Source organism: Papaver somniferum, chromosome 7, assembly GCF_003573695.1.
Source record: "Papaver somniferum cultivar HN1 chromosome 7, ASM357369v1, whole genome shotgun sequence".
Taxonomy (NCBI): domain Eukaryota; kingdom Viridiplantae; phylum Streptophyta; class Magnoliopsida; order Ranunculales; family Papaveraceae; genus Papaver; species Papaver somniferum.
The window spans coordinates 210,535,155-210,559,914 of NC_039364.1; the positions used below are offsets into that span (position 1 = coordinate 210,535,155).

The following is a 24,760-nucleotide window of genomic DNA, read 5'->3' on the forward strand; positions in this document are numbered from 1 at the left end:
ACTTTCAGCAGAATCAGTTTTTACCCTACACCACATATATATTGTGGTCAAGAGTTAAAGACGAATTTGTACTATGTCAAATTGCGTTCGTTGTTCTCTCTATTTTCCAATGTTTGTTAGCAAACAAAGGAACCACTGCATCTTCGGAAACGTGTTGTTATTATCAAACTGTTACAACATATATAGGGACGAAGAATGTTTCAATTGTTCTTCTGATTGTTCTTCTCAATCTAATTCTGATTAAAGAATTAAAGATTGTTCTTCTCGATTTAATTTTCTTCTTCTTTTTTTTATTTTAATTTTTGGTAACCAACTATATTATGGGATTTGTAGTACGTAGATGAATTGTATTATGCGAATAGATGGATATAATATACGAATTGTATATTATCGAGGAATCTGTTAAAAAGAAAAACCAGCAATAACTCCTTCTTAACTGATAAAGAATAAAAATGAATTCCCAGAATCAAACCCTTGATGATTATAGAATTGTGAGTGGCATTCCACCTCTTTGCGCCTACCACATACTAATAAGATGACGATACACCGAGTTAATGTAGATTGAGCGGTACTCTTCGGTTTCACAACTCTCTTCTTTCTTCGTTTATGCTGATTTATTTATTTATTTCCCTTTTGTACACAAATTTGTTTTTCCTTTTTTCTATAATTAAAAGACAAGAGTTTTACAGGGGTTATTCCTCGAGTGAGCTGGGGGAGTTGAGTGTATTTTTAATCTTGGATATTTTGAGAGAGTGTAGGGAGTTTGAGAGAATTTGGTATTTTTGAGTTCATGGAGTCCGGGGGAGTTTAGGGAGTTTGAGAGAGTTTATTAGAGGAAGTTTGGGATAGTTTGGGGGAGTTTGAGAGAGTTCATTCCTAACTCATTCTCTTTTAAGAAACAACAAATCCTCATTTGCAAGTAAAAATGATCTTTAATCAAAACACAAAAAAAATAAATAAAAATGATCTTATCTCTGTATCAATAGTTATTGTTGTGCAACGAGAATTTTTTTTTTTAATCAACGGTCTCCATACAATTCTAACTCCCTTTGTTCGCAAACATTATCCCACATATCATCCACTATGCTCTTTCTCCATGCATTAGTGTCTTTCTTCTTATCAAGTGTAGCTTCTACTAACAGTTCCAATAGTTTCTCAGTCTCTCGTGTTGTCCATTGTTTGTAATTCGTATTCCTATCCGTATCCGGTTCCGTATTCTTATTCTTCGTAACATTCTTTTTCTTCTTGTTGTTTTCAGCAGGTTGGCAGGAACTGTCTATTATATGGTGTGGTGCAATAATTTGGTTTTCTCTTGGAAACCAAGTTTTATCTTTGCTAAGAAACTTCAAGCTCTTAAACCTATCATTAAGAATTGGCAGAAGCTTACTTTTGGGAATATACAAGAAAAACTGGATAATCTAGAATTGTCAATTGATGTCCTTGATAATTTAGAAGAAATACAAGTCTTGTCTGATGATGATGTGATTATAATGAGAAAAGCTGAACCAACCAAGAATTTCATTGATAACATCTGGAACTAGCTTTGGGTTATAATGTGTTAGTGTGTGCAGCGACAACTCTCTAGGTAGTGTTTAAGAGGGGAAATTTTTTGGTGGTTCCACTGTTTTTTTAGTGCTGATTCCGTTGAGTAACAACAGAAAACATAGAAAGACACTAAATGGAGAAAATGTTCCTGTCGGCGTCACTAATGCCAACACCTCAAATTCATAGCCGCTAACCGACGGTTATTTATGCTCTCAAACACACATCAGAAAATCCATTAGGCCAATAAGAAAGCTAATTGAACAAAATCTACATACCAAACTACAATGCGGAAGGCTTTCGTATCAAACCAGCAAAATCCGCAGGTGTTACTGGTTCTTGTTTTTCCATGGTACCAAAACAGAAGTTTAACAGAATTGCAAGAAAATGTTTGAAAGTTCCGCTCAAAGTTTAACAGGTGATAAACCAAAGTATAAAATTCCAAGTTATTCATTTCTTCTACATTTACACTCATCTTTTTACATCTGTGACTCGACCATTTGCATATATTTATACAGCACAAAGTGGACAGCATTCTACTGGAAGTTGTACTACTTGTCCAAAACGATAAAAGCAATCATATTTATCCGCAGTAGCATACCACTTGGGCATAGTTACCAGTTACGCTACGGCCAGGCCCGGTTCTTTAATTCTCTATAATATGCCGAGTAACAGGTTCATTTTTAACTTCTTAAGCGATTAAGAGATTGGATACCCAAGAACCATGCTCTTTTCTATCGAAGAGCAAAAGAATTTAGGCAAAAATACCAAAAAAAAGTAGATCGCTTTTTGGAAGCAACAACTGTTGAATCTATGTCAAATGGGAAGGGGAATCTCTGATACAAGCTCCGGTCTTTAACCAGATCCAGCCAGAGGTATAAGTTTTCTAGTAAGCTATATGTTCTCATTTTAAAATTAGTAAAAATAAGATCCCGTTACTGCATGGATTACCAAAACTCCATAATATTAGGACTTACTATCTTGAAACCTCTACCCTAGTGAGATATATCATGAGACCCATAAGTTGATTTGCGATCTCGCTGTCAACTTGTTGGCCTAAAAAAAGTATTTTTTCTATTCAACGGTTAACAGTTCCAGCATAAACGAAAGAAAGAATAATGAGAGAATTCGTTTATTGACATTGCGTGGCTCACGCTTTTTCAATGATCTTTTTTATGGTTATGCGGGCGATGATAGGTGAATTTGGGAATTGGTCTTACCACCCTAAGCTAGTTCCCAGTACATAAATCAACAAAAACATCAGGTAAGTATATCAAGTACAAGTATCACAAAGATTTCTAGTCAGAATTCTACATTCTAGTTTCTATTCTAGCAAGTAGGTCCACGTAAGCTGTTAGCTCTTCCAATAATTTTTATTTACAGCTACTATAGTGCAATGAAATTTCCGAACTCACTCTATATTGAAATAACAATCTCAACTAAAAATGGATATGGATGCTGATGTCAAATGGATCCACGTCTAAGAGAACTTCAGATATATGACAATGTCTATATTAGCTTTGGAACCTCGACTCACAGGTTCAAGCAACAGGAGCGCGCACATTCAGTAGTACAGTACACCATTAAGATAACATTCAGGTTTCACAGTCTAGAGAGAAAAACATACAACATACAACAATGTGCTTGTCAGCCTAACGCAACATACAGATGGGCTGACAAATCACCTCTACAGCTTCTACCGATAGCAAACTCGATTAGCTCCAAAGTAGCATATATGATGATCATTATTCGGAGATTTTAGCCGGATCTTAAACCATTTTTAGGCTTCAAATACTCCATTGAACTAATAAAGGCTTTAGGTTTCTAGAGGTACGCTAAGAAGAGATTTTAGACTGGAAGGATTCAGGGTTTTTGACAGAGTGAAGAAGAGGGTTTTGATTGTTTATATAAACCCTTTCGAAGAAGAGGGTTTTTACCTTTACGGAATAAACCCCAAAAACTGATATGAAAAACAATCAAAATAGTAACTATAAACAATCAAAAACAAAACAATCATGGAGATCAAAGAAGAAAAAAAAAAGATGAAAAAGCATACCTGAAGCTGAAGCGTTTCATCCTTCTCCTATGTTTTCAGGCAAAAATACACTATCAACTCTCCAGAACTCCCTAAAACAATCAACTCTCTAACATTCTAGGATTTTACCACTAACAAGGAGTTCAAGAGTTTTTTTCAAACTCTCCCACCACTAACGGGGGTTTTCTAGGGAGTTTGGGAAACTCTTATAAACTCTCTCACGACTAATGGGAATTTTGAGAGACTCCTTCGAATTTCCCCATGACTAACGGGAAAAAACCCAACTACCCCAACTCCCTTGAGGACTAACACCTTGTTAGTTTCAGTTTGAACTTTCAATATAACCTTCAGTCCTAAATTCGTTGTTAATTAGGTTACCCAAGGAGACATAGAAGTCTATCACGAAATGTCACATTAATTTCGCATCTCTCCATTTGTCTCTATTCTCACTCTGATTTTTCACTCTAGTATGCACCAACGTCTCAAGCTTATTAGTTTCAATCAATGGTCATTTTTGAAGTTCCGTATAGAATATCATATCGTGATTATGTTTTGTCCTTGTTGACAGTTTTAAGGCTTTGTTAGGTAACACTATCCTAGTGTTGAAATAGAATCAATTTCATGACCTTGAATATTCGTTCAATTGAAAAACGAGTGATTGAGCTGATTAAGACATAAAAGTATAACAAACTCTGCAAATTGGCTAAAATAAACTCAGGCGATAGTTGTCACCACAAACGTAATGAATTGCGAGGATTTTAATCTTTTTCTAGTGTCCCTCGTAATTCGGGGTCATAGATCGATTTTTTAAAATTAGGTCTCAATTTTACAAAATTATTCTTGAACTATTTTTTAAGCCAACGTAATAGGACTGAAAGCCCATACTAATGTGAAGAATTTGGACTTGCTTTGAGCACTCTGATTTCTTCAAATTAACAACATCGGAAGCACGATCTGACCAATTAAGACCAGAAACTTATTGTCGGTAAAAGGAGCGACGACCAATAAACACATCCCAAAAGGGCGGACTGGATGACTCAACCCGAAATCAAATTACGAGTTGTTTAACTGCAACAAATTAAATATACACTATTGGAGCCGGAACTAACGCAATTGGTGGCACCAGACTTGCCCTTCAATGTATCCTCGTTAAAGGATTTAGATTGTTGTCATTCATATTTACCAGACTCGAAGAGCCTGGTATTATTATTTATTGTCATTACCTCCCCATGTTAGGATTGGGTAATTTGCATGCCTGTTGCCTTCCTTGATGTGGTAGCCGTTTCTCAGGATTCCTCTCCGGAATTGAGCGCTAATTCATCGTCACTCGTCACCACTATAGTAGGTGTGACACCCGCAAATGCACCTTGCAAGTTTCTGGCACGAATATAACCCGACAGTAACGCGGTTCAGTGAATCAAGCTTCACCCGCACTTACTTCAGCCTTATGAGTTTTCACCAGTGCAAACAACAACACAACTAGTTATGCAACGGAACACTTTAACCTTATTTCTCTTCTCCTTTCTTCTCAGATGCTTACCCCTATGCATTCAAGCTTTGCCATACATTAACAACAACAGCCATCCAACCAAGAACACATAGAACATGACACAATTAACTCATTTTATTGCATCAAAAGGGAAGATAAACAAAACTTGCCCACTTAGGAACTTATAAAGACTTGTTCCTCTTGAACCAAGCCTTTGACTCACCATAACTATCACAATTTGAGTCTCACAATTAACTTTGCAAGCCTGCTGATTTTCTAATACCTTTAGAACATTTATACAGTGGTTACAATGACTCGAAACCGTGCACAACGCTTGTACATGTATGGAACATCCATCTGTCCATAAGACAGTTCCATAACCGCCAATAACTGTGCATACTGGCTAGTTTCTTTCTTAACTCGAGCCAGCCTTCAACACCTGTTCCAAAATGGTTATGGACACTCCCAACTCCCTTTATAACCGTCCTTGTCTCGCTCCTTTGGCATGCATGTAAAGTCAATAACCTGGGTCCAAGAGCATAGCTCAATGGTAGCCCGTCAACTCCAGTAAGGAGGAAGTCAGGGTTTCAATCCCCGTCGTAAAGGTTTGTAATAGATTAGTTGTATAATGGGTTCAGCGGTGTTGGGTCTGGCAGTGGGGTCAGTACAACTGACTGGGTTCGGATAGAGCCTGGGTCCGGCTTTAGAGTAAAAAAAGAATAAAAAAAATAAAAAATAAAAAAAAAGCCAATAACCAACTTATACCCGGTGCTTGAGCCATAACATGCTATCATCATTGTGCCATGGCCTTGAGCTAAACTTGTTGGACGCTTCAGCCAAGCCAAACTCATACCTAAATGCTTTTTAGCTGATGCCAATAATGCACCATGCCTACAATGACGTCATCTCCAGAAAACCATTGTCGGGATTTCGCCGTTCATAAGGCGGAAGGAGACAACAGTAGATTTTAAAAATCAGGACTCAGAAAATACTCCGTGCACCAAATGGAATCATTGGAATCCAAGGGAGCAAGAAGATCTCGTGCGCCATAGATCGATTTTTAAAAATTAGGTCTCAAAAGTGTTCTTAAACTAGTTTTCTTTCCAAATATATTTTCACCCAACTACAACACACGTTGATTTAGGTTCACGCTTCAGTGTTACGCACCGAGCAATGGAATTAAACTATCAAGCATTTTCAGAATTGTTAGTGCAGAACAAAAGCTCCTCACTGAGGCACAAATGATGTTAAGAGTCTACTGACAACAAGGTAAAGAATCTACTGGCGACGAGGTTAAGGGCCACCGCCTGGTGCGAATACGTGTGTGGATGGGATATGATATTCACGGACTCTTCAGCTGCTGCCTGAAATCAGAATACGCATGTGGACGGGCTACCATATTCACCAACTCTTCAGCTGCTGCCTGAAATCACCTTGGGGAATTCAAAGGGCGTTGCTGCTGTCAATAATGATGCAAACCCTTAATTGGTGAAGGTATGGCTTTCCAACTATTCTTACTATTACTGAGAAATTGCAGGCCAATACTGCATACACTGAAGGTGATATATGTCCGTCGATCAGGCAACACCTTGGAGAAGTTCAAAACGTGGTACAAGTTATTAAGTATAAAGATGATTTAGGATTATCCTTCTCATATTTTAGACATAACGCTAACTATACAACTCCCTGTTTGGCTTAGTTTGCCAAATATAACTGAATTCAAGACTAAAGTAATTGTCAGGACATCATAATATGAAGTAGATATACACATGAAAAGGTCGGAAATACCATATGCCAGATCTACACTTCCCATCATTTTAGACTTTAATCAAGATTGAAGCATGATACTCAGAAAACGAAATACAAACTTGATTTGATCTTTCAAAGTTTTATCTTAGCACTATACACAGACTACGATTCTATGTATTACTAATCTATAAAATGTATTCTTCGTGTTGTCATTATATAAGAGGTAAATGACTCGTAGAGACACAATTTTCATTTTGAAGATAATAAAACAAGCAACAATATCGTAGAGATGCAATTTTCGTTTCGAAAAGAATAAAACTAGCATATGATAATGCTAATATGTTGAAGAGAAGGAAATACTATGTTCACAAGAATTTGCACATTCGGGCAATCATCTGTAGGCTTTGGCATATCCATCTAATAATAAATGTTCAAGAAATACTTTGAACTATGGTATAACTTTCATATTTTAATAGCACTACCTAATGATTTCTCACAAACTTCTCCAACAAAGATGCATCTGTTGTTATTGAAAGTATATGCATGCATGAATTTGTTTCTTAATCAAACCCTAGGGAACTATAATGCAAAAATCAAGACCTCAGGATACCCCTTTTTGTCTACGTTGTAATTAAAAATTATCCATAATAGGAACAATCAATGGACTAAAAAATCCATCTTATTCACAAGCAAATTCATTATACCCCCTCATTGTTCTCAGAAACTCATACATGGTTAATTCATTTTTGTCTCCGGTGTCGATTTCTGAATGATTGTTGTGCGCTTTCTTTTAGTAACTTTTAACTTACGTACTATAGGATCAATAAACATAGTGTTCGAAAAGCAAATTATGGACAGACATTCAAGCTGACATAAGACATACTCTACATCCAAGGAATTATCCCTCAAATCCTAATATTCAAGCAACCAAAATTTCATAGAATACACGAACTCATCAACAACATGAAGTTGAAAGTATCACTAGACAAGTCACACATTATTGTGTTTAAATAAGTGCTTATTAGATCTCAAAAGAGAAAACCTGCAAATAGCATGTTATTCATATGTTTCTATGGTGTACAACTTACATTCAAAAGCATAGTTGGGCAGAGTCTTATCATTGAAACGTTACAAAGCAAATCCTTGACATAAATTTCACAGGCTTAAAGCAGTATTGCTTACATTATTTGCACTGAGAAACCGAGATACATGCTAGCTTATATATTCCCGTGATGCCCATCTTTCTTCATGCCTCCCCAATGAGTACCGCATAGACGGAACCCCCATCAGATGAAGAGGATCAGGCTCTATCCCATAATCTGTCAAGGGTCTATCTTCGAGAACATCATCATGGTTTGCCACAAATTCAGGAATTTCAACCTCATTCTTTTTCATATCTTCCCATAAATACTGCAATCGACTAACATACTTTATTTTCCAGTATAATCTGCAAAACAGAAAAAAACAAAAAAACAATCCACATTAGAATCCATTTCACACATAATTCTTGCCAGTTTATTATTCAAGCCCTCACCCTTCACTTAAGAAAAACCTCCCAAGTGTAGCAAAAACTAATCTGGATCGTAATCCTGGATGAACAAAATACAGAACTTGCAATCTCTCCTTATAGTCCAAGGGAAGCTCTTCGTAAATCCACCTCAAGATGGACAAACCAGGGTTATTATCTTCTTTCTGAACAGTGCTATGCAAATAAAGTATGCAAAATGGACCATTAGACAATTCAGTGAATGTTTTATGGTATATATACTTCTTCAATCTCTCCCCACTCACCGCGGGTGCTGTGAACACGTAAGACGAATCAGTAATTTCATCTTACATAATCAAATTTGACCAAATGATGATTAAATTAGGTGGACTGTTACCTGGGAAGTATTTTCCGACGATACGGACGATACGATTACCAGACTTATCATAACCTTGAAGAGAAAAGATTTGTAACTCATCAAGATCAGAGAAGTCTAGGTTTTCATCAGTATAAGTAAGAATAGAAGGACAATCATGCCAATTCTCAGTTGTTTCTTCTTCTGATGTTGATGAATTCAAGAATGGTCTAGCATCTATACCAAGATCTGAAGCTAATATTACTACTGATGTATCATCTACCTCCTCGGATGATCCTCCTCCTTCTTGCTCTTTCCCCATAATCCCCCCCATCAATCTCTCTCTCTCACACACACACATACACACACTCTGCACCAGTAAGGGATGATGTTTTTGCTTATTTCTAGGGTTACGTTCGTCCACACTAACTGGTTAAGAAAATTGGGAATCAGATAATCCAACAGTTACCCTGTAAAAAGAGTTTCCCGGAGACTCCCTATTAGCGATACGAGGTGGGCACGAGGGCTGCACTAACACGCGGACACGGCGATGCGATGTAGACACGGACATATAAGGGGTGCTTTGACTTTGGATCATAAAAAGTGACCAGATTTGCGTTTGGGTCACAATAAAATTTTAATTAGAGTTTGGGTCACAAGACCGTCACTGATCGACTTGACTGTTGGTAGATCATATTAGGTATCACCCGGCCTAAGGCCAGAGATCAACATTTTATTGTGAACTTGATATTTTTGTACGGCTATCCATCTCATATAAGGCTTGTTAGTTCAAGTTGTCGGGTATTTAGTTTCTTCCGCTTTTAGGGTTGTAAGCCTTGGTGATCAGAAATCTTTGTACGTAGGATACTACACAATTAATAAGAATCGAACAAAAATTTGGCATAATTGGGTCGGAATCCATAACTCTGATGATTGGGGAAAAAATTTAAGTTAGAAGACTATACAGTCTGCAAAAATTAGTTGAATCAAGGATACTGGAGCTCCAGTAAATTGTTAGCAGCTAAAATATTGAGTTAATCATCGTGTAAGTATTATTCGTATTGTAGTAACACCTCCAACATTGGATTGTTGCAAATATAGTCTTTAGATAGTAATTGTAAAGGAAGTAAAGTTTTTGGTCAAATTTTCTCATGTCTCCTTCGTATTTAAACATCCCTTTTACCGTAACACTTCCAACAACACAACTCCCAAATGATCAATTTTTATCTATATCGCATAGATTGGTCATCTCCCATAATTGATCAATTTTTAAGAAACTTATACAACCACATCACTCCCATATTTTCAGCATTCTTCGTGTGTGGAAGTTTTTCATGTTCAAGTTTCTTATATGACGTCGCAGTACATTATTGTGCATCTTTGTGATTATGTGAACTACAATATTGAGCAATAGATAAATGTTTGTAATTTTTGTAATGCAGTCTTGAGCATGAATCGAGATTACCAATTGTGATTCCATTTTATCTTTCTCATATTCATGTTTGAGTTAATGTTCCAGCAACTGTGATTCCATGTTAGCCGATATATCTCTTGATCCAAAAAAGTCAAAGTCTTAATCTTCAAGATCCTTGAGAAAGTTTATCAAAACCCCAAACAACTGGGCACGCTTACATTCTCACCTACAAAATCAAAAAACAATTAGGAAGTTGAAAATTTCTAAAAGTTTTATTAGCAGTTTTGTTGAACAATGAGCAGGCATCTACAATGCATACTTCCAATGTTTGTAAGATAGTGAAACTCGAAACATTCAGGTTAAAGTGATTGGAATAATTAAACTATTACTAGTTCAACTCAACTCAAGAACCAGTACGCAGGATAACAAAAAACAAATAACTAACTTAAAACTGAAAGGTGTCTTTTCTTCTTTATGTCAACCAAATAGACTTTTAAGAAGAATGAATCTCTTTTTGCCCTTACACTGACACACACAAAATAGTTCCGCAAAAAGAATGAACATGTCTGTATCGAAAACCTTAAAAATAAATTAGTTGTCTTTTATTTATTATTTATTTTATTTTTTGTCACAGCAAGAAAACCTTAGAGTCAGGTATAGACGAAATTGGTATAAACATAACGGGTTGGTTAGGGTCTTAGGGACGAGGCAAAGTTATGTTGGTTCGTGGGATTAGTTATGGACCGGCAGAGCTAGGGTTAGCTTAGACTTATATACGGAGGGGCACATTGATTATTATTATCTTAAGAGCATTATTACAAGAAACTAATTGGACGCCTGACAAGCTAGGCTCCAACGGCGTACTATTACATTAGTTGAACAGGTTTTTGTGCTAGCCTACCAGCGAGACTCATGAGGAACCATCCAAGGAAGCAAAGAGGATAGGGGGTTGATTATGTCGTAAGGGGTGCAAGCTAACTCTACCTTCCATGTTAAATTCTGCAATATTGCGTCATCGGGGACTCTAACCTGGAACCTCTTGGAGCACATGAAACCTTTGAGAAACGGGAATAACCAGCTGAGCTACCTACCTTGTTTACTTAACACTGTTAGTTGTCGCTAACCGCACATGTATATTGAAAACAAATAATTAAGCTCCGTCGTCGACATTTTCAAAGCATCTCCTCTTCCGCCGTCCTCATCCAGTTAAGATGAACATATAAGTATTAACATGATGATACCTAATTAACATAAAAAGAAAAACAAAAAAAGAAAAACAAAGAGAAATTCATTTCAATCTTTACCCATTAATCTTATCTTCATCGACGAATGATTTATTTTCATAAAACAAATGGATAGTTATTGAGAAACATGATCAAAATAAAAAAATCACAACTCAATCTTCAAAAGCTCATACCAATCACTACAAGTAATCTAAACCGATATAATTATATCCCATACCAATTCAATCATGTTCAATTAACATTAAAATTAATAGATCAAATCCACCGCCAGAATAAATTCCCTTCCATAATTGATTTGCATTGAAAATTCACAGAAATTAGCACCACCACCAAATCAAAAAATTATCAATCACTTACAGAACTCGTTACATCACCGCCACCCTCTTTAAGTTTCATCATCCCATACTACCATTAAAATCCTCTTTTACAGCTATTAAGACAACTTGGAATTGAAATCTTTAACTCCAATTGCATAACACCACCACCACCACCTTCGTGTATTAAGCGTATGTTCATCTACAACCCAAAACCAAAATAAATTTAGGTTTTTTTCTTTTGCTTTTTATATCCAAAGATTATCAGCCTAACTCAACAGAGAATTAATTATAAATATATAATTAGGATTTGTACCAGATATGGAGATGATGAATGAAAGAGGGAGTGAAGTTGGAGTTGCAGGAGAGAAAGGGTTAGATTTTACAAACCCTAAAATCTTTTTAGTAATTTCAAATCAAACACTTCAATCTTTTTGGGAATTTCAAATCAAACACTTCCTTTGAAGTTGGAGGCTAACGGATGACATAGTGGCAATGTTAGTAAATAAGTCAAAATTAATAGTGATATCGGTCATTTCCTTATTTTAACTAGAATTCCTAACTGTCAACGCGGTCAACAACAGTCTTGTAATCCAAACTCTAATTAAAATTCCATCATGACCCAAAAGTAATTCTGGTCACTTTTTTGTGACCTTAAGTCAAAATATCCTTATATATAAATTTTTGATGTTAAGGTCAACCTAATTTACAAACCTTAAAGCATCTCACTAGGTTGCACCTTGAAAATTTATTTTTGGTGTCTTATTTTCTTTGGCTAAACCACCAACTCGGTTCCCTAAATTAATATTCTCATTATCCAGGTGACCTACCAGAAGCTTCACATGTACAAAACAATAAATCATTAAGCACGAGAACCCAGAAGTCAGAAAGATGAAGAATAAAATACATAGGAATATGCACTACAACAACGTTCTTCTAGACTATCAATCTAGGCGGATTTATAACGCATTGACAGAGGAAAATCAACAACAACTTGTTCATGACAAATTTCATGACAATTAATAGTGGGAGAAGCATATTTTCACGAAGTAGGGGCCGCGACACCCAGGCGAAGATCAGCAAGCTCAAGTCGGTATCAGAGGTTCCAAACCTCGATCTGATATTCTTCCAAGATATAATTTTTATGCATCCGCCATCGTACATCATGTAACTTCATATTATGAACCAGCTGATCAAGAGGTATCACTACGCCAGAAATCACCTTTTTCGACAGGCCGGATCCGTCGTTAATATAGATTATTGACAGACCTTGCCTGTCGGATGGCCTGTCGTTATTTAAGGTGTCGAAAATGCTAATCGATGGTAACCTACTGTCAATAATTATCAGAAGTAAACTACGATCTTTGTCTGTCAATAATTATCGACGGGCATCAACTGTCAGTTAATTCAAATATCGAATTTCCAGTATTCATTTTGAAAGTCTGTTTTCATTTCTTTAATTGTAATTAAAAGTCATTTAAAGAACTGAGAACATTTTAAATTCAAAACAAATCGACATATATTATCAAAATTCAATCTCACAACTTTTTCCAAGTAACACACAAGAAAGGAGACAACATCCAAGGAAATAAAAAGACAATAGATATCTCAAGCAGTTGCAGTGTTGGTATCCTTCAGTCATACCTTCTCTTTCTTTAACTCATTGTTGAGCGTCAGCTCTGTAATTCTCTACGAGAGGGGAATGCAACTTGTTATTAACTCAAACTCAAGACTTTCTGCAAAATGGCAAAATGCGAGTGGCAAGTGTTAGGGCATTGCTCTTTCGAACTCGCAAGCGTTGCTTTGTCAAGCTTATTTGTCAAGTTTAGTTTCCAAAACTATAAGTTTTGATTTCTAGTCTACTTACAGCTAAGTCTCGGGTTAGGATAGTAAGTGTAGTTGAGCTTTAGACTCCACGTCATTCATCGAATGAAGACTAAGAACTATTCAAGGGAACTTGTGGAACTTCATCAACAATAGGTATGTGGAGACTTGAACTTATCTATCACTCAAAAGTTTATCTACTCTATCTCCTATTTGAGACAAAAGTCGTATTGCTATATAGACTTCAATTATACACATTTGATATTTCGAGCCGAGTTTATCTCGCTTATCTCTTTCTCGAAATATCTGTTGGTAAGCTTTCACTTTAGCCAAGTTCATTTTTAGTCGTGACCAAAGTCATATTGATTATTTCAATAACTTGAAAATCGCTTTGATGCTAATAGTTTGTATATAGTAACTATTTTAACATCCTCTAAGAAAGTTTCAATGATTGAAATGAGAGTCTAGAACAAGTAACCATGTTTGGATATAAACATAGTGTGTTCTCACATTTGTGTAAAAGTCCAAAACCGGAAACCTAAAGTATGCGTACCCGTACACGTACTGGCGGTTGTTGGAAATCCGGGTAAGTATGCATACTCGTACGCATACTGGCGGAAGTTTCATGTCCGTGAATTTCTGCTAGAGTTTGGAAGTAAAAAAACAAACTCAATCCGGCTACTTAAGTATGCGTACCAGTTTGCATACTTAAGCATGTTACTTTCTAAAATCGGTTTGTTCATGAACTAAAACGTTTATATAATAAGGAATGCAATCTTTGCAAACCATGGCTATAATGTTCATGAATTAATTCGAGTGAATCAAAATCGATTTTGCTTCAATTGTGTCTTGGATACTTCTATGAGATCTAAGCAATTGAACAACTCTCTAACTAGTTTTATTTGAGTCATTTGAACTAGTTATGGTAAAGATGAATAAGGTTGATATGAAAGTGCTCATATGGCTAACCATTGGTTAACTATTGTTGAACCGACTAAGTGTACACATTTAGGTACGGTTACTCGAACCTAAATGAAGGTACATTTCATATGTGTATAACAATCTAAGTTCGATCTAACGGTTGAAAGATATTATCTTGAATCTAATCAGGTTTTCATCTAGCGGTGAATATTGAATGCTTTGTTACCAAGGTAACCTAGATTGCAAACCCTGGTTTGAAATCTATATAAAGGAGAACTCTAGCAACTGGGAAACCTAATCCCCAGACCTCATGTGTGATACTAGTTGTATAAGCTAAAGTCGATTCTCCTTTAACCTTAGGTTTTTCACGAAAACCTGTAGGTTAAGGACTTAAAGACTTCATTGGTATTGTGAAGCCAGACCCAACTATTTTCTCTGTAGTTGCGTGATCTGATCTTGCTATTTTCTATCGTGATTGAGTACAATCCTAAAATTGGCTTGAGATTTATATCTCTGATAGACAAGATGAAATAGCCACAAACACCTTCATCTCATCGTTTGTGATTCCACAATATCTTGTTTCGTTAATCGATTAAGATTATTGTGAGGTGATTGATAATACTAGGTTGTTCTTCGGGAATATAAGTCCGAGTTATCAATTGGTTCTTGTTCACCTTGATTTATCAAAAGAGGAACAAAAACTCATAGGTATATCTATGGACAACTCTATTCAATAGACTTTTCTGTGTGATACAGATTTGTTTACCAAGTCTTCGACTTTGGGTCGTAGCAACTCTTAGTTGTGGGTGAGATCAGCTAAGGGAATCAAGTGCGCAGAATCCGACGTGGTTCAAGAGGCGTAAGGAACGCGACTGTACCTTGATCAGTGTGAGATTGATTAAGGCTCAACTACGTTCCAGACGAAGTTAGCTTTGTAGTAGGCTAGTGTCTGTAGCGGCTTAATACAGTGTGGTGTTCAAATATGGACTAGGTCAAGGGGTTTTTCTGCATTTGCGGTCCTCGTTAACAAAACTTCTGGTGTCTGTGTTATTTCTTTTCCGCATTATATTTTGTTATATAATTGAAATATCACAGGTTGTGCTTTGAATCGATTAATTGGTAAATCCAAACTTTGGTTGTTGATTGAAATTGATTGATCCTTGAACATTGGTCTTTGGTACCATTCAAGTTATTTCTCTTGTATTCAATCATGCTCGCAAATTCCTATTTGTTTGATTGCGGATTGAATTGAGAAATTGAGATATAACTCTTTGATATACTTTTTCTTAAGATTGAGTCTGGCTGTCTAGTTGATTCTCTTGAAAGTATATTGGAGTTAGTCCATACAGATTGCTAAGCGAAATATTGGGTGAGGTTGTTAGACCCTCGCTTTTCAGCAAGTGTATTTTTTCCCCCTTATTTTGAAACAACAGACTGATAGGAAAACAACATGGTCGGAGAAAGATGGTGAATGTAATTTACTAAGCATTTATCTAAACAGAATAGTGAATGTAATTTAATAAGCATTTACCAAGCCCTAGTGATATTTTAGGAAACAAGTAACATCGTACTAGCAAGCTATTAATAATCTGAAAACCGAAAGGATTTTACGGTACCAATTTTGAGGTATACTTCAATCCAAATAACCCTTAATTAATCAAACAGGGTAGGATACATGAATCACAAATTCGATATACCATTTTAAACTAAGATAGAAAAGTGAGGTCTTACTCAAAGAAAGATCCTTTTTGGTGAATCTAGTGGGAGAAACAATTAGATAGAGCCAAACTGGGCCAGAATCTTAAGACAAAATGTTCTAATTCGTACGTAACAAATTTAATAAGCATTTATCTAAATAAAATAATAGGGAAACAACATTATAGTTGGTTGCATTTAAAACTTTGATTGAGGTTTTTAAACAGTGGTAACTTGAGAACATACTTTGAAACAGCCAAGGAAAGTTCTCTGCTTTTGTTATCGAGAATCAGAGGTTGAAAACCATATTATCTTGATGCAATTGCAGGAACAACTTACATCAACCATTCATTAAAGCTATGAAAATCAATTAATAACATATATAAAATTACGTCAACATTCATTTGTCTACGAAAGAGACACTAAAAGAATTTGAGTAGTCTTATGATTTTCTCATTTAAGACGGATGTGGATTAAGGATCATTTATAGAAGATTCTGTAGAAATAATTGACACTTTTATCCTTTACCAATATACTAGCATTGTTGCAAAAAAAATAAAGGACACACTTACTTGGGAACGGCGGTAGCTGTCAAGGCCAATACTGGCACCCCAAGAAGAATTGTTGCAAATGATAAAATACACATTCTCTGCATTCAAGCAAAGCTAAGATAAAAATTTCTCACATGTTCGGTTGATGACATTTCCCTGTTACATCACTACCACGTACTCCTTGCCATATGTTTATGACGTGAGCGCCGTGATTATAAACCTTAAATCCTGCCCCCGTGACGAAAAGCAATGTGCCTGGAAATGATACACTGACATAAATGAAGTATCTAAAAAACCTTCTTGAGCACAACTACATGTATATATATATACTAGGTATCACCCCAGCCTACGGCCGGGGCTCAACCTTTTTGATTTTTTTTGTTGTTTATTCGGCTGGTCAGTATTCTTCCACAGAATTTTAGTCATTAACAAAATTAATTAGATTACAACTGCCAAACATCGAGCCTATAACTTGGTTGGGGGTGGTGACCCTAGTGATTTGTGGTCGTGTCAAATTAGCCGGGATTGTGTCCTTTTAAGGATGTCCTAGTGTTTTGTTGGTCGAGTCAAATTAGTCGGAGCTTACAGCCCCGACCGTGACCTCTTAAGCATGCCCTAGTATTCTGTTGGTCGTGTCAAGTCTCGGTCGCGGCCCTTTTAATTCTCTTAATATGGCATTAAGGAAAATTAAATTACAATAAGAAATCTAATTATAGGTGTGGCACCAATGGGAGTGTACATCACGGATTAACGGGAAACAACTGGCATGGTCTAACTAATGCTATTATGAAAGATTCTTTCACGAATGAGATGGTTCTTTAAGGAAATAATTCTGTATCGGAAGCCTAATTTTATATTAGGATATTGAGTCACAACAAATCTAAGGTTAACCGTTATAAAATTAGTAGTTGGATTAAGGTTGGTTTTTGCCGGCGTCGGCAAAATCCACGCGGTCTAAAATTATATATTAAAAACGGAAGAACATATATATATATCGCAAGCTCATAATACTCGGGGTCGGCTATTATCTCGCGAACTCATGTTAATTACAGAGGGAAAACATGCTGATAAGACATTTGTGAACTGTGTAGTACATATAAGACATATTTTTAAAAAGAATAGTATGCTGAACTGTAGAAAATATAAGACATTTGTGCCCAGCAGCATGATAATAGAGAGGTGTTAAAAATACCAGTCCCCGTGCATTAACCTCAGAGTAGGCCTTGCAACATCTCTCATCCGAAGAGGAGGAAAGTTCCTCAAGAAGTTGGGGCAAAAAAGTGTTGTTCCTTGTTGAGCATCCTTATTGATCGGAGACCTGCAAGCGTGTTACTGGCAAACATTCTTGAAAAGGTTGTTTTAGCCTGCAAAAGTTAATCACAAATCCATCCGTGGGAGTCGAACCCGCACTACATGGTTGAGAACCATGTGCTCTTCTATTTGAGCTAAAATAGCAAGCACAATTCGTAATATAGTTTGAAAGGAATACTATATAGTTTGAAAAGAACATTAGCTCTGATAAGAGTTGTAAACTAGAATTTTCCATGATGTTTGCAGGATCAGAATCTCGTAGTTGCAACACTTCAGCGAAATTATTAACAACATAACACAACAATGTCGTAAAGCAATTTAAAAAACGACATAATAAACGACATCAGCTAAATCATGAGAAAAATATGATGGACTTGCGAAAATTAGGAAGTGTGCGAGATTAATATTTGTAAGGTTGCGAGAATATCGCAAGCCATATCCGAAAATAAAGGACAGATTAACTGTCATCCACTATGTAATTCCCTATAAATAGTCATTCAATTGTAAAGGAAGGGGGGGAGATCTTTTTAGAGAGAGGAATAAAAAACAATTAGGAGAGAGAAAATCAAGAGTGGTTGTTGTTCTTAATCCCTTTATCTTTTCTTGTAAGATTGTTCAAAGATTCATCAATAAAATTAAGATTGTTAATCCAAAAATGAGTTGAATGTTAATGAAATCTTGTGAGGGGTGTAGTGTAGGATTTCCTGCAACTACATAATGGCGCTAGAAACACGGATTGAAGATTGAAGATTTTTCTAGAAAAAGTTGAAGATTAATATTGTGATTTATTAGAATTGTAAGTAATTGGTGAAAAAACTTACATAATCTCTTACAATTTGTTAGTATTGAAAGAATGGCTAGAAGGAGAAATGTATCGGAACAACCGACAACTGCTAGAAGAAGAAGTAAAAGACTTGCTGGAAGGAAGAGAAGTGAAATGGGAGAATCTACTAGAAGGAGAAATAATGGAGAAAATCAAGTTCAACCGCCAGTTCAGCAAACACCGGTACAAAATGGAACAATAGATTATGACAGAGTGAGTGTACACACTTGGCGATCAAATTCAGCAGAAGAAGTAGAAGAAGAGCAGCAAACCAGGAACCATAGACAGGTAGAGAGAAATCAAGAAGCAGATGAAGGAATAATTCATGGAGATGAGGAAATTGGAGCATTAGAAACGTTGAGACGAAGAATACATGAAGAAAGAAGAGCTGAGGCAGAAGAACGTGCAAATCTAACAAGGCAAAATCACGAATTGAGGATGGAAAATATGAGACTACAGAGTAGAAGATCGAGAAGTACTATAAGATCATATTCAAGATCGACTAGAAGAGAGATGAGGCGAAACTCACCCACAGTTAATGCTGGAAATAATATTCGAGAAGAAATACCAAATCCTAATGAAGAACATCGCAAAGATAGAGAAAGGACTGATGATCTTTACGTTCCACAAAATGAAACTTTTGATGATAGACAAAATGATAGAAATCAAGAGAATGGACAACGTAAGGCACGAAATAATCAAGATGGAGAAAGGAATCGAGAGGAAGGAAGGAGAATTTTACATGAGAGAGAAGCTCAAAGAAATCAACAAACAATTGAATAACAAATTGAAAGACACTATGTTGAACAAGCACGTTTAACTCGCGAACGTGAAAGAATGAGAGCGAAAATGGAAGAACAAGAGCTGCAGGAGGCGATTCGCCGGAATAATCATGACAATCGAGAAAGAAGGCGTACACAAAACCGGAATAACGGTAATCTCAATGAAGAGTATGATAGAGTACAGAGGAGGGCTGAAAGACAACGAATGGAATTGATAAGAAATGAACAAAATCATGGAAGGGAAAATGAGAGACATCATCATATGCGAATTCAAGATAGAGATGAGGAAGAGAATCGCAGGAGAAGATGAGATGAGGATGATGAAGAAGAAATGCAAAATTTCGCGAGAGAAGAAAGACATGAACGCAGAAGAAGGGAGGCGAAATTAAAAAGACCAATGGATCAAAATTTAGGCGTAAATGAACAAATTTTAAAAGAATTGGAAATGAGAGGAATGCTAAATAATAGAGGTGAAATAGGCAGAAGACAATTAAACGAAGCTATAGAAGAAGCTGCGAAAACTCCATTTACAAGAGAAGTACAACTAGGAGGAATACCCCCGAAATGCAATTTGCCTGCGTTAACCAACATCTTTGATGGAACAACTTGTGCAATTCAACACATCAAAGCCTATGTGAGATGCATGTTACAGTGGGAAAATCATGATGCCGTATTGTGCAAGTATTTTGCATCCAGTCTAACAGGAGAGGCGTTCAAATGGTTCGAAGGTCTACCAAAAAATACAATAACATCTTTCAATCATTTGCAGACCACATTCTTGGGGGCATATATAAGTAACAATTCTTCGCGACCTGGTATTGAAGATGTGTTTGGATTAAAACAAAGGATTGGCGAAAGTTTGAAGCATCTAACCAAAAGGTGGAGGACTATGTGTAGTGAGATGGCTGGCCGTGTGGATGAGAGATATCTTATCTTGTCATTTATCAATGCTATGTTCGGAACCAATCTATTGTATGTCCAAATTTTCAGAGTCAAGAACACAATCATAATGACCGAACTGCAAGAACTTCAGGAAGAGTATATTGCTCTAGAGGAAAGGAAAAATGAGATGGAATCATACCCAGTTGCGAATACCAGTTCACAAGTAGCGAATGCAAGCTTATTACCCAAACTAATAAACACATTGGCGAGCACTTCGCAAGGACAACAAGAAAAGGTGACGGGCAACAATCAACAGAAACTGGTGGCTATGGGAAGCCGAGATCAAGAGGAGTATGAAAGAGAAAGAAATTTCTACAATCGTGGTGGAAATAACAAGATTCAAAGACTTTATCAGCCGCAAGAAACTTATGGAGGTCAGAGGCAAAGCTATCATAGAGGACAGGGAAGCCACAAGATAGTGTGGGAGGAGATCAAGATGCCACCTCTAAATGCAAGCGTGGAGAAAATATGGGAAGCTATAATTTTGATGGATAATATACCAACACCATGGAACATGGGAACTGAACCACCTCCAAGCAACAGAAGTCATGAGTTCTATTCTTATCATCATTTCCATGGACATACTACAAATGATTGCAGAAATATAAAGAAAATTATTCTGAGAATGATAGATCAAGGAAAGCTAAATCACTTTATGGTAAGGCATCCACAATCTCAACCATTGCCGCCACCACCACTAGAACATCACAGAGTAAACACAGTAAAAGAAAAGGAAACATTCTTCGTAGAAGTTGGTGCAAAAGCAAAGAATCTATTCTGTCACTCTATCGTACATTCATACAAGACAATTGAAGATTTTCATGACAATATTTTGAGTAGAGTTTTCGCAAGAGACAATGATGGAAGAGAAATTATGAATATTGCGAAAATCTCGCCGCTAGAGGAATGGCAGAAACATACTATTTCTTTTACCGCAGAAGAAGTCCATGAAGGTGGAGAAGTACATGACAATCCATTAGTGGTAAAATTAGAATTAATCCAAAACCTAAAGAAGATGAAGATGATGAAGCTGAAGATTCTTGGGCAATTAATAGAATTCTGATCGATACTGGAAGCTCTGTGAATATCTTATTCTATCATACTTATAAAACCATGGGAGGGAGAGATGATGATTTTATACCATCAACATATAAGATATATGGTTTTAATGGTACTGCCAACAAGCCTAAAGGGGAAGTTATTATGTGAATCCCATTGAAGAGGATTCTAGGCGTAGCTTCAACTTTCCACCAGTGCATCAAGTTCCCTCGCCCCAGTGGTGTAGGAATCATAAAGGGAGATTGGCTTGAAGGAAAGAAATGTTACGAAACTGAGGTAGAATCCTGCGAAGGAAGAGCAACCAAGAAGGAAAGTTGGAGACACAAAATCAGAGAGACACAAAGAAGTGAGAGGTTGATGGTGGATGCCATCGAACAAAAAGAAGAATAAATGTTGTGAGGCTGATGCTAGTTCATAGTAAGAAATTGTGAAATGTTTACCATCAATGAAGCAATAGCAGAGAATAACAAAGAGGCAAAGAATGGCGAAAGTAATAAAAATAAGAAGTGTATGAATGATTGATTTGTTGCGACACTCTCGCAACAAATAAAATTCTCAAAAATACATTTTATTGAATGACAAAATTGAGATTGCGATATGATGATATACAAGAACTTCGCAGAGATAATAAATTCTACAAAAGACAATCAGAGAACAATGACAGAAGAGAAAGGGGCGAACCTTTATGGCGTACACCCTAGTTCGTGAATAAAATTTCGCAAGAGGCAAATGTAAGACCTAAAGTACGTCATATAAGGGGGTACCTGTTGCATGGCTCAGGGAAAGGCTACACCGCCACCGGAACCTGAGTCATGGAGATTTAGGGTCAATAAAGCCCATCCGGGAGAGGCACCTTGGATTCTCAGCTTAAGAATATGACTTAGGTTGGGCGACTAAGGTAATAAGGACTCTCCCAAGGAGTGCAGAATCTGTCTAAGACGCCGAGGTACACGGTTGAGTCAAGAGTGCCAGGGGCGTCTGGAGCGTACCTTGCCATTCTTGACAAGTCTTGGCTTATACTGCACTTAGCCCGAAGAAAATCCCACTTAGGGTGCAGTCTCGTAACCATAAACCCTATAGGTAAAAGGGATAAAAGGCTGCGAAAACAACTGGTTGTTGTTAAGACCAGATGGGAGGAGCCAACCTTGTATGATAGAGGTACGCCTCCTTGAAGGGGCTACCAGGGGGGAGATAAGGGCGGCACCCTCCATTAGGGAGATGATAAGTGTCTTAAGACGCAAATGTCATGAGGCTTTTTACTCGCAAGGGTATTAAGGCTTGTCATATTTTTTCGACAATCCTGAAGAGGTAATAATACTAAAGAGAAAGATAAGACGAGATCAATGGGTTTTCGCATGAAAGTGCGAAGACGTCCTGCGATTTCGTCGCACGACGACAATGTCATGGGGCTTTATTTTCGCAAGAATATTTAGGCATGTCATATTGTCGCAACAATCCTGAAGAGGCAATAATACAAAAGAAAAAGTTAAGACAAGATCAATGGGTTTTTGCATGAAAATGCAAGGACGTCCTGCGATTTTGTCGCAATGACAAAAGGTGGCATAATAAGACCTTTAACTAGGAAGGCAAAATAAGACCACACAAGAATGAAATTTTGAAAAGAATCAAAATTCACTTCGCATATGATTGCGAAATTATACAAAAACAACTGCGAAGCTGAGGCACAAAATAAGAGAAATCTGCAAAATTTCTCATTTGAATACAAATAACAGAGGCAAGTATGGGAATGAATGAAATCAAAAAATGTTATTTGTCTCCACATGATAAATTTACGCGGAAAGTTAAAAATTGATGATTATATTGATTAACTATATTGCAAGGAAGAATTGTTTTAATGAATGCAGGTCAAAATAAAAGAAACTTATATATTAAGGAATATGGGGAACCAAGAGAATTCACAAGTATACGAAAAGAAGGAATAAATGTACAAGTGTTACAGAAGATCAAAGAAAGAAACAAAGACTACTTCTTAGTTGATTCTTCATCATCTTCATCAGATTTGCTCTCTTCTTCATCCTCATCAGAACCTTTACCTCCATCAGAATCTTCATCACCATCAGATTCTTCATCATCAGCTTCACTATCAGAGATGATCAGACTAGGGGTGTTCTTTTGGATCTCCTCTGAGAGACAAGGATAATCAGAATGAGGAATACTATGGTCATTGCAAACCATTTGAATAGTTTGATTCCGAACATGCAGAGCGTCATTCTTAAAGTTCGCAACAATGATCTTGAATTGATTCTTCAATCTAGAATATTTATCGTTGCGAGAAGAAAGACTCTTTGCGAGTTCCCCTTTCTCATCTTCAAGTTCTTCAATTCTGTGGCGATATCTACTCTCAGAACCTGCGAACAAAAGACAATCAATTAATAATTTAGTGAGAACTCAAAAGAGACAAAAGACTAGTAAAAAAGAACAGTTGGTGACCTTCTCTGTCAGAAATCATATATCTAATCAAGGATGTATGCTCAGCTTGGAGGCTAATATTTACGCCTAAATCCTTTCTGGCATCATCTAAGATTTTCGCAGCCCAAGCGAACTCATCATCATTATTTATGAGAAGACGACAACGAACTTGGTTTTCTTTCTCGCTAAGCACAGCATTTTGACGATTGGCTTCATCTCGTTCAAGTTGAACCTCAAGAAGGATCCCTTGGAATTTTTCTAAAGCCTTAACACCTTGATCAGAGATACGATCTTTATCATCTATAAGTTTGCTAATCTTGGTTCTTAATTTATTGATCTTCTCTTTAGAATTGAGATAAAAACATTTAAATTGGTTGGCTAAACCTAAACTAGATCTATGATCAATCTCTAAGAGGCGAAATTTGGATTTAAGTTCATTCAAAGACAGAGATGAAATTTTATCATTAGAAGAACTATTCAAAGATTTATTAAGATGTTCAAGAAGAGTGTCATTATCTAAGGCATCGGGAAATGAACGAAGAAGAGTGGGTTCATCAGAAAGACCATAAATGTCTGCAAAAAGGATTAATCAAATAAGATAAGACAATAGGATGAATGAATGAAAGGAAAGGAGAAAAATTGCATACCATAGAGTTGATCATTAGTTTTTTGAAGAGTAGAAATTTTGTTCCTTTGCGAACAAGTGCCGGTTTCCAGTTGTTTGTTCTTCTCGCGAAGACCTTTAACTTCAGCTTCTAATTGTTCGTTCTTCTCACGAAGACCCTTAGCTTCAG

The 24,760-nt window shown here is 36.6% G+C and overlaps 1 protein-coding gene across 4 annotated transcripts; it reads right to left on the reverse strand.

The window, feature by feature from the left end:
* Window positions 1-6,305: 6,305 nt before the first annotated feature.
* LOC113299484 (ganglioside-induced differentiation-associated protein 2-like) lies at window positions 6,306-9,134 on the reverse strand. 4 transcript variants are annotated; one of them, XM_026548507.1, is made up of 4 exons: window positions 8,699-9,134; window positions 8,350-8,614; window positions 7,998-8,262; window positions 6,306-6,525 (listed from the first exon to the last, which is right to left on the reverse strand). In XM_026548507.1, the coding sequence occupies exons 1-3, from the start codon at window positions 9,015-9,017 to the stop codon at window positions 8,028-8,030; spliced, it is 819 nt and encodes a 272-aa protein (XP_026404292.1). In that variant the 5' UTR covers window positions 9,018-9,134; the 3' UTR covers window positions 6,306-6,525; window positions 7,998-8,027. The 4 variants fall into 4 exon arrangements, with proteins under 4 accessions (XP_026404292.1, XP_026404293.1, XP_026404291.1 ...); XM_026548508.1 differs by having other exon boundaries at window positions 6,307-6,522; XM_026548506.1 differs by lacking the exon at window positions 6,306-6,525 and adding an exon at window positions 6,639-6,654.
* Between the last annotated feature and the right edge of the window lie 15,626 nt (window positions 9,135-24,760).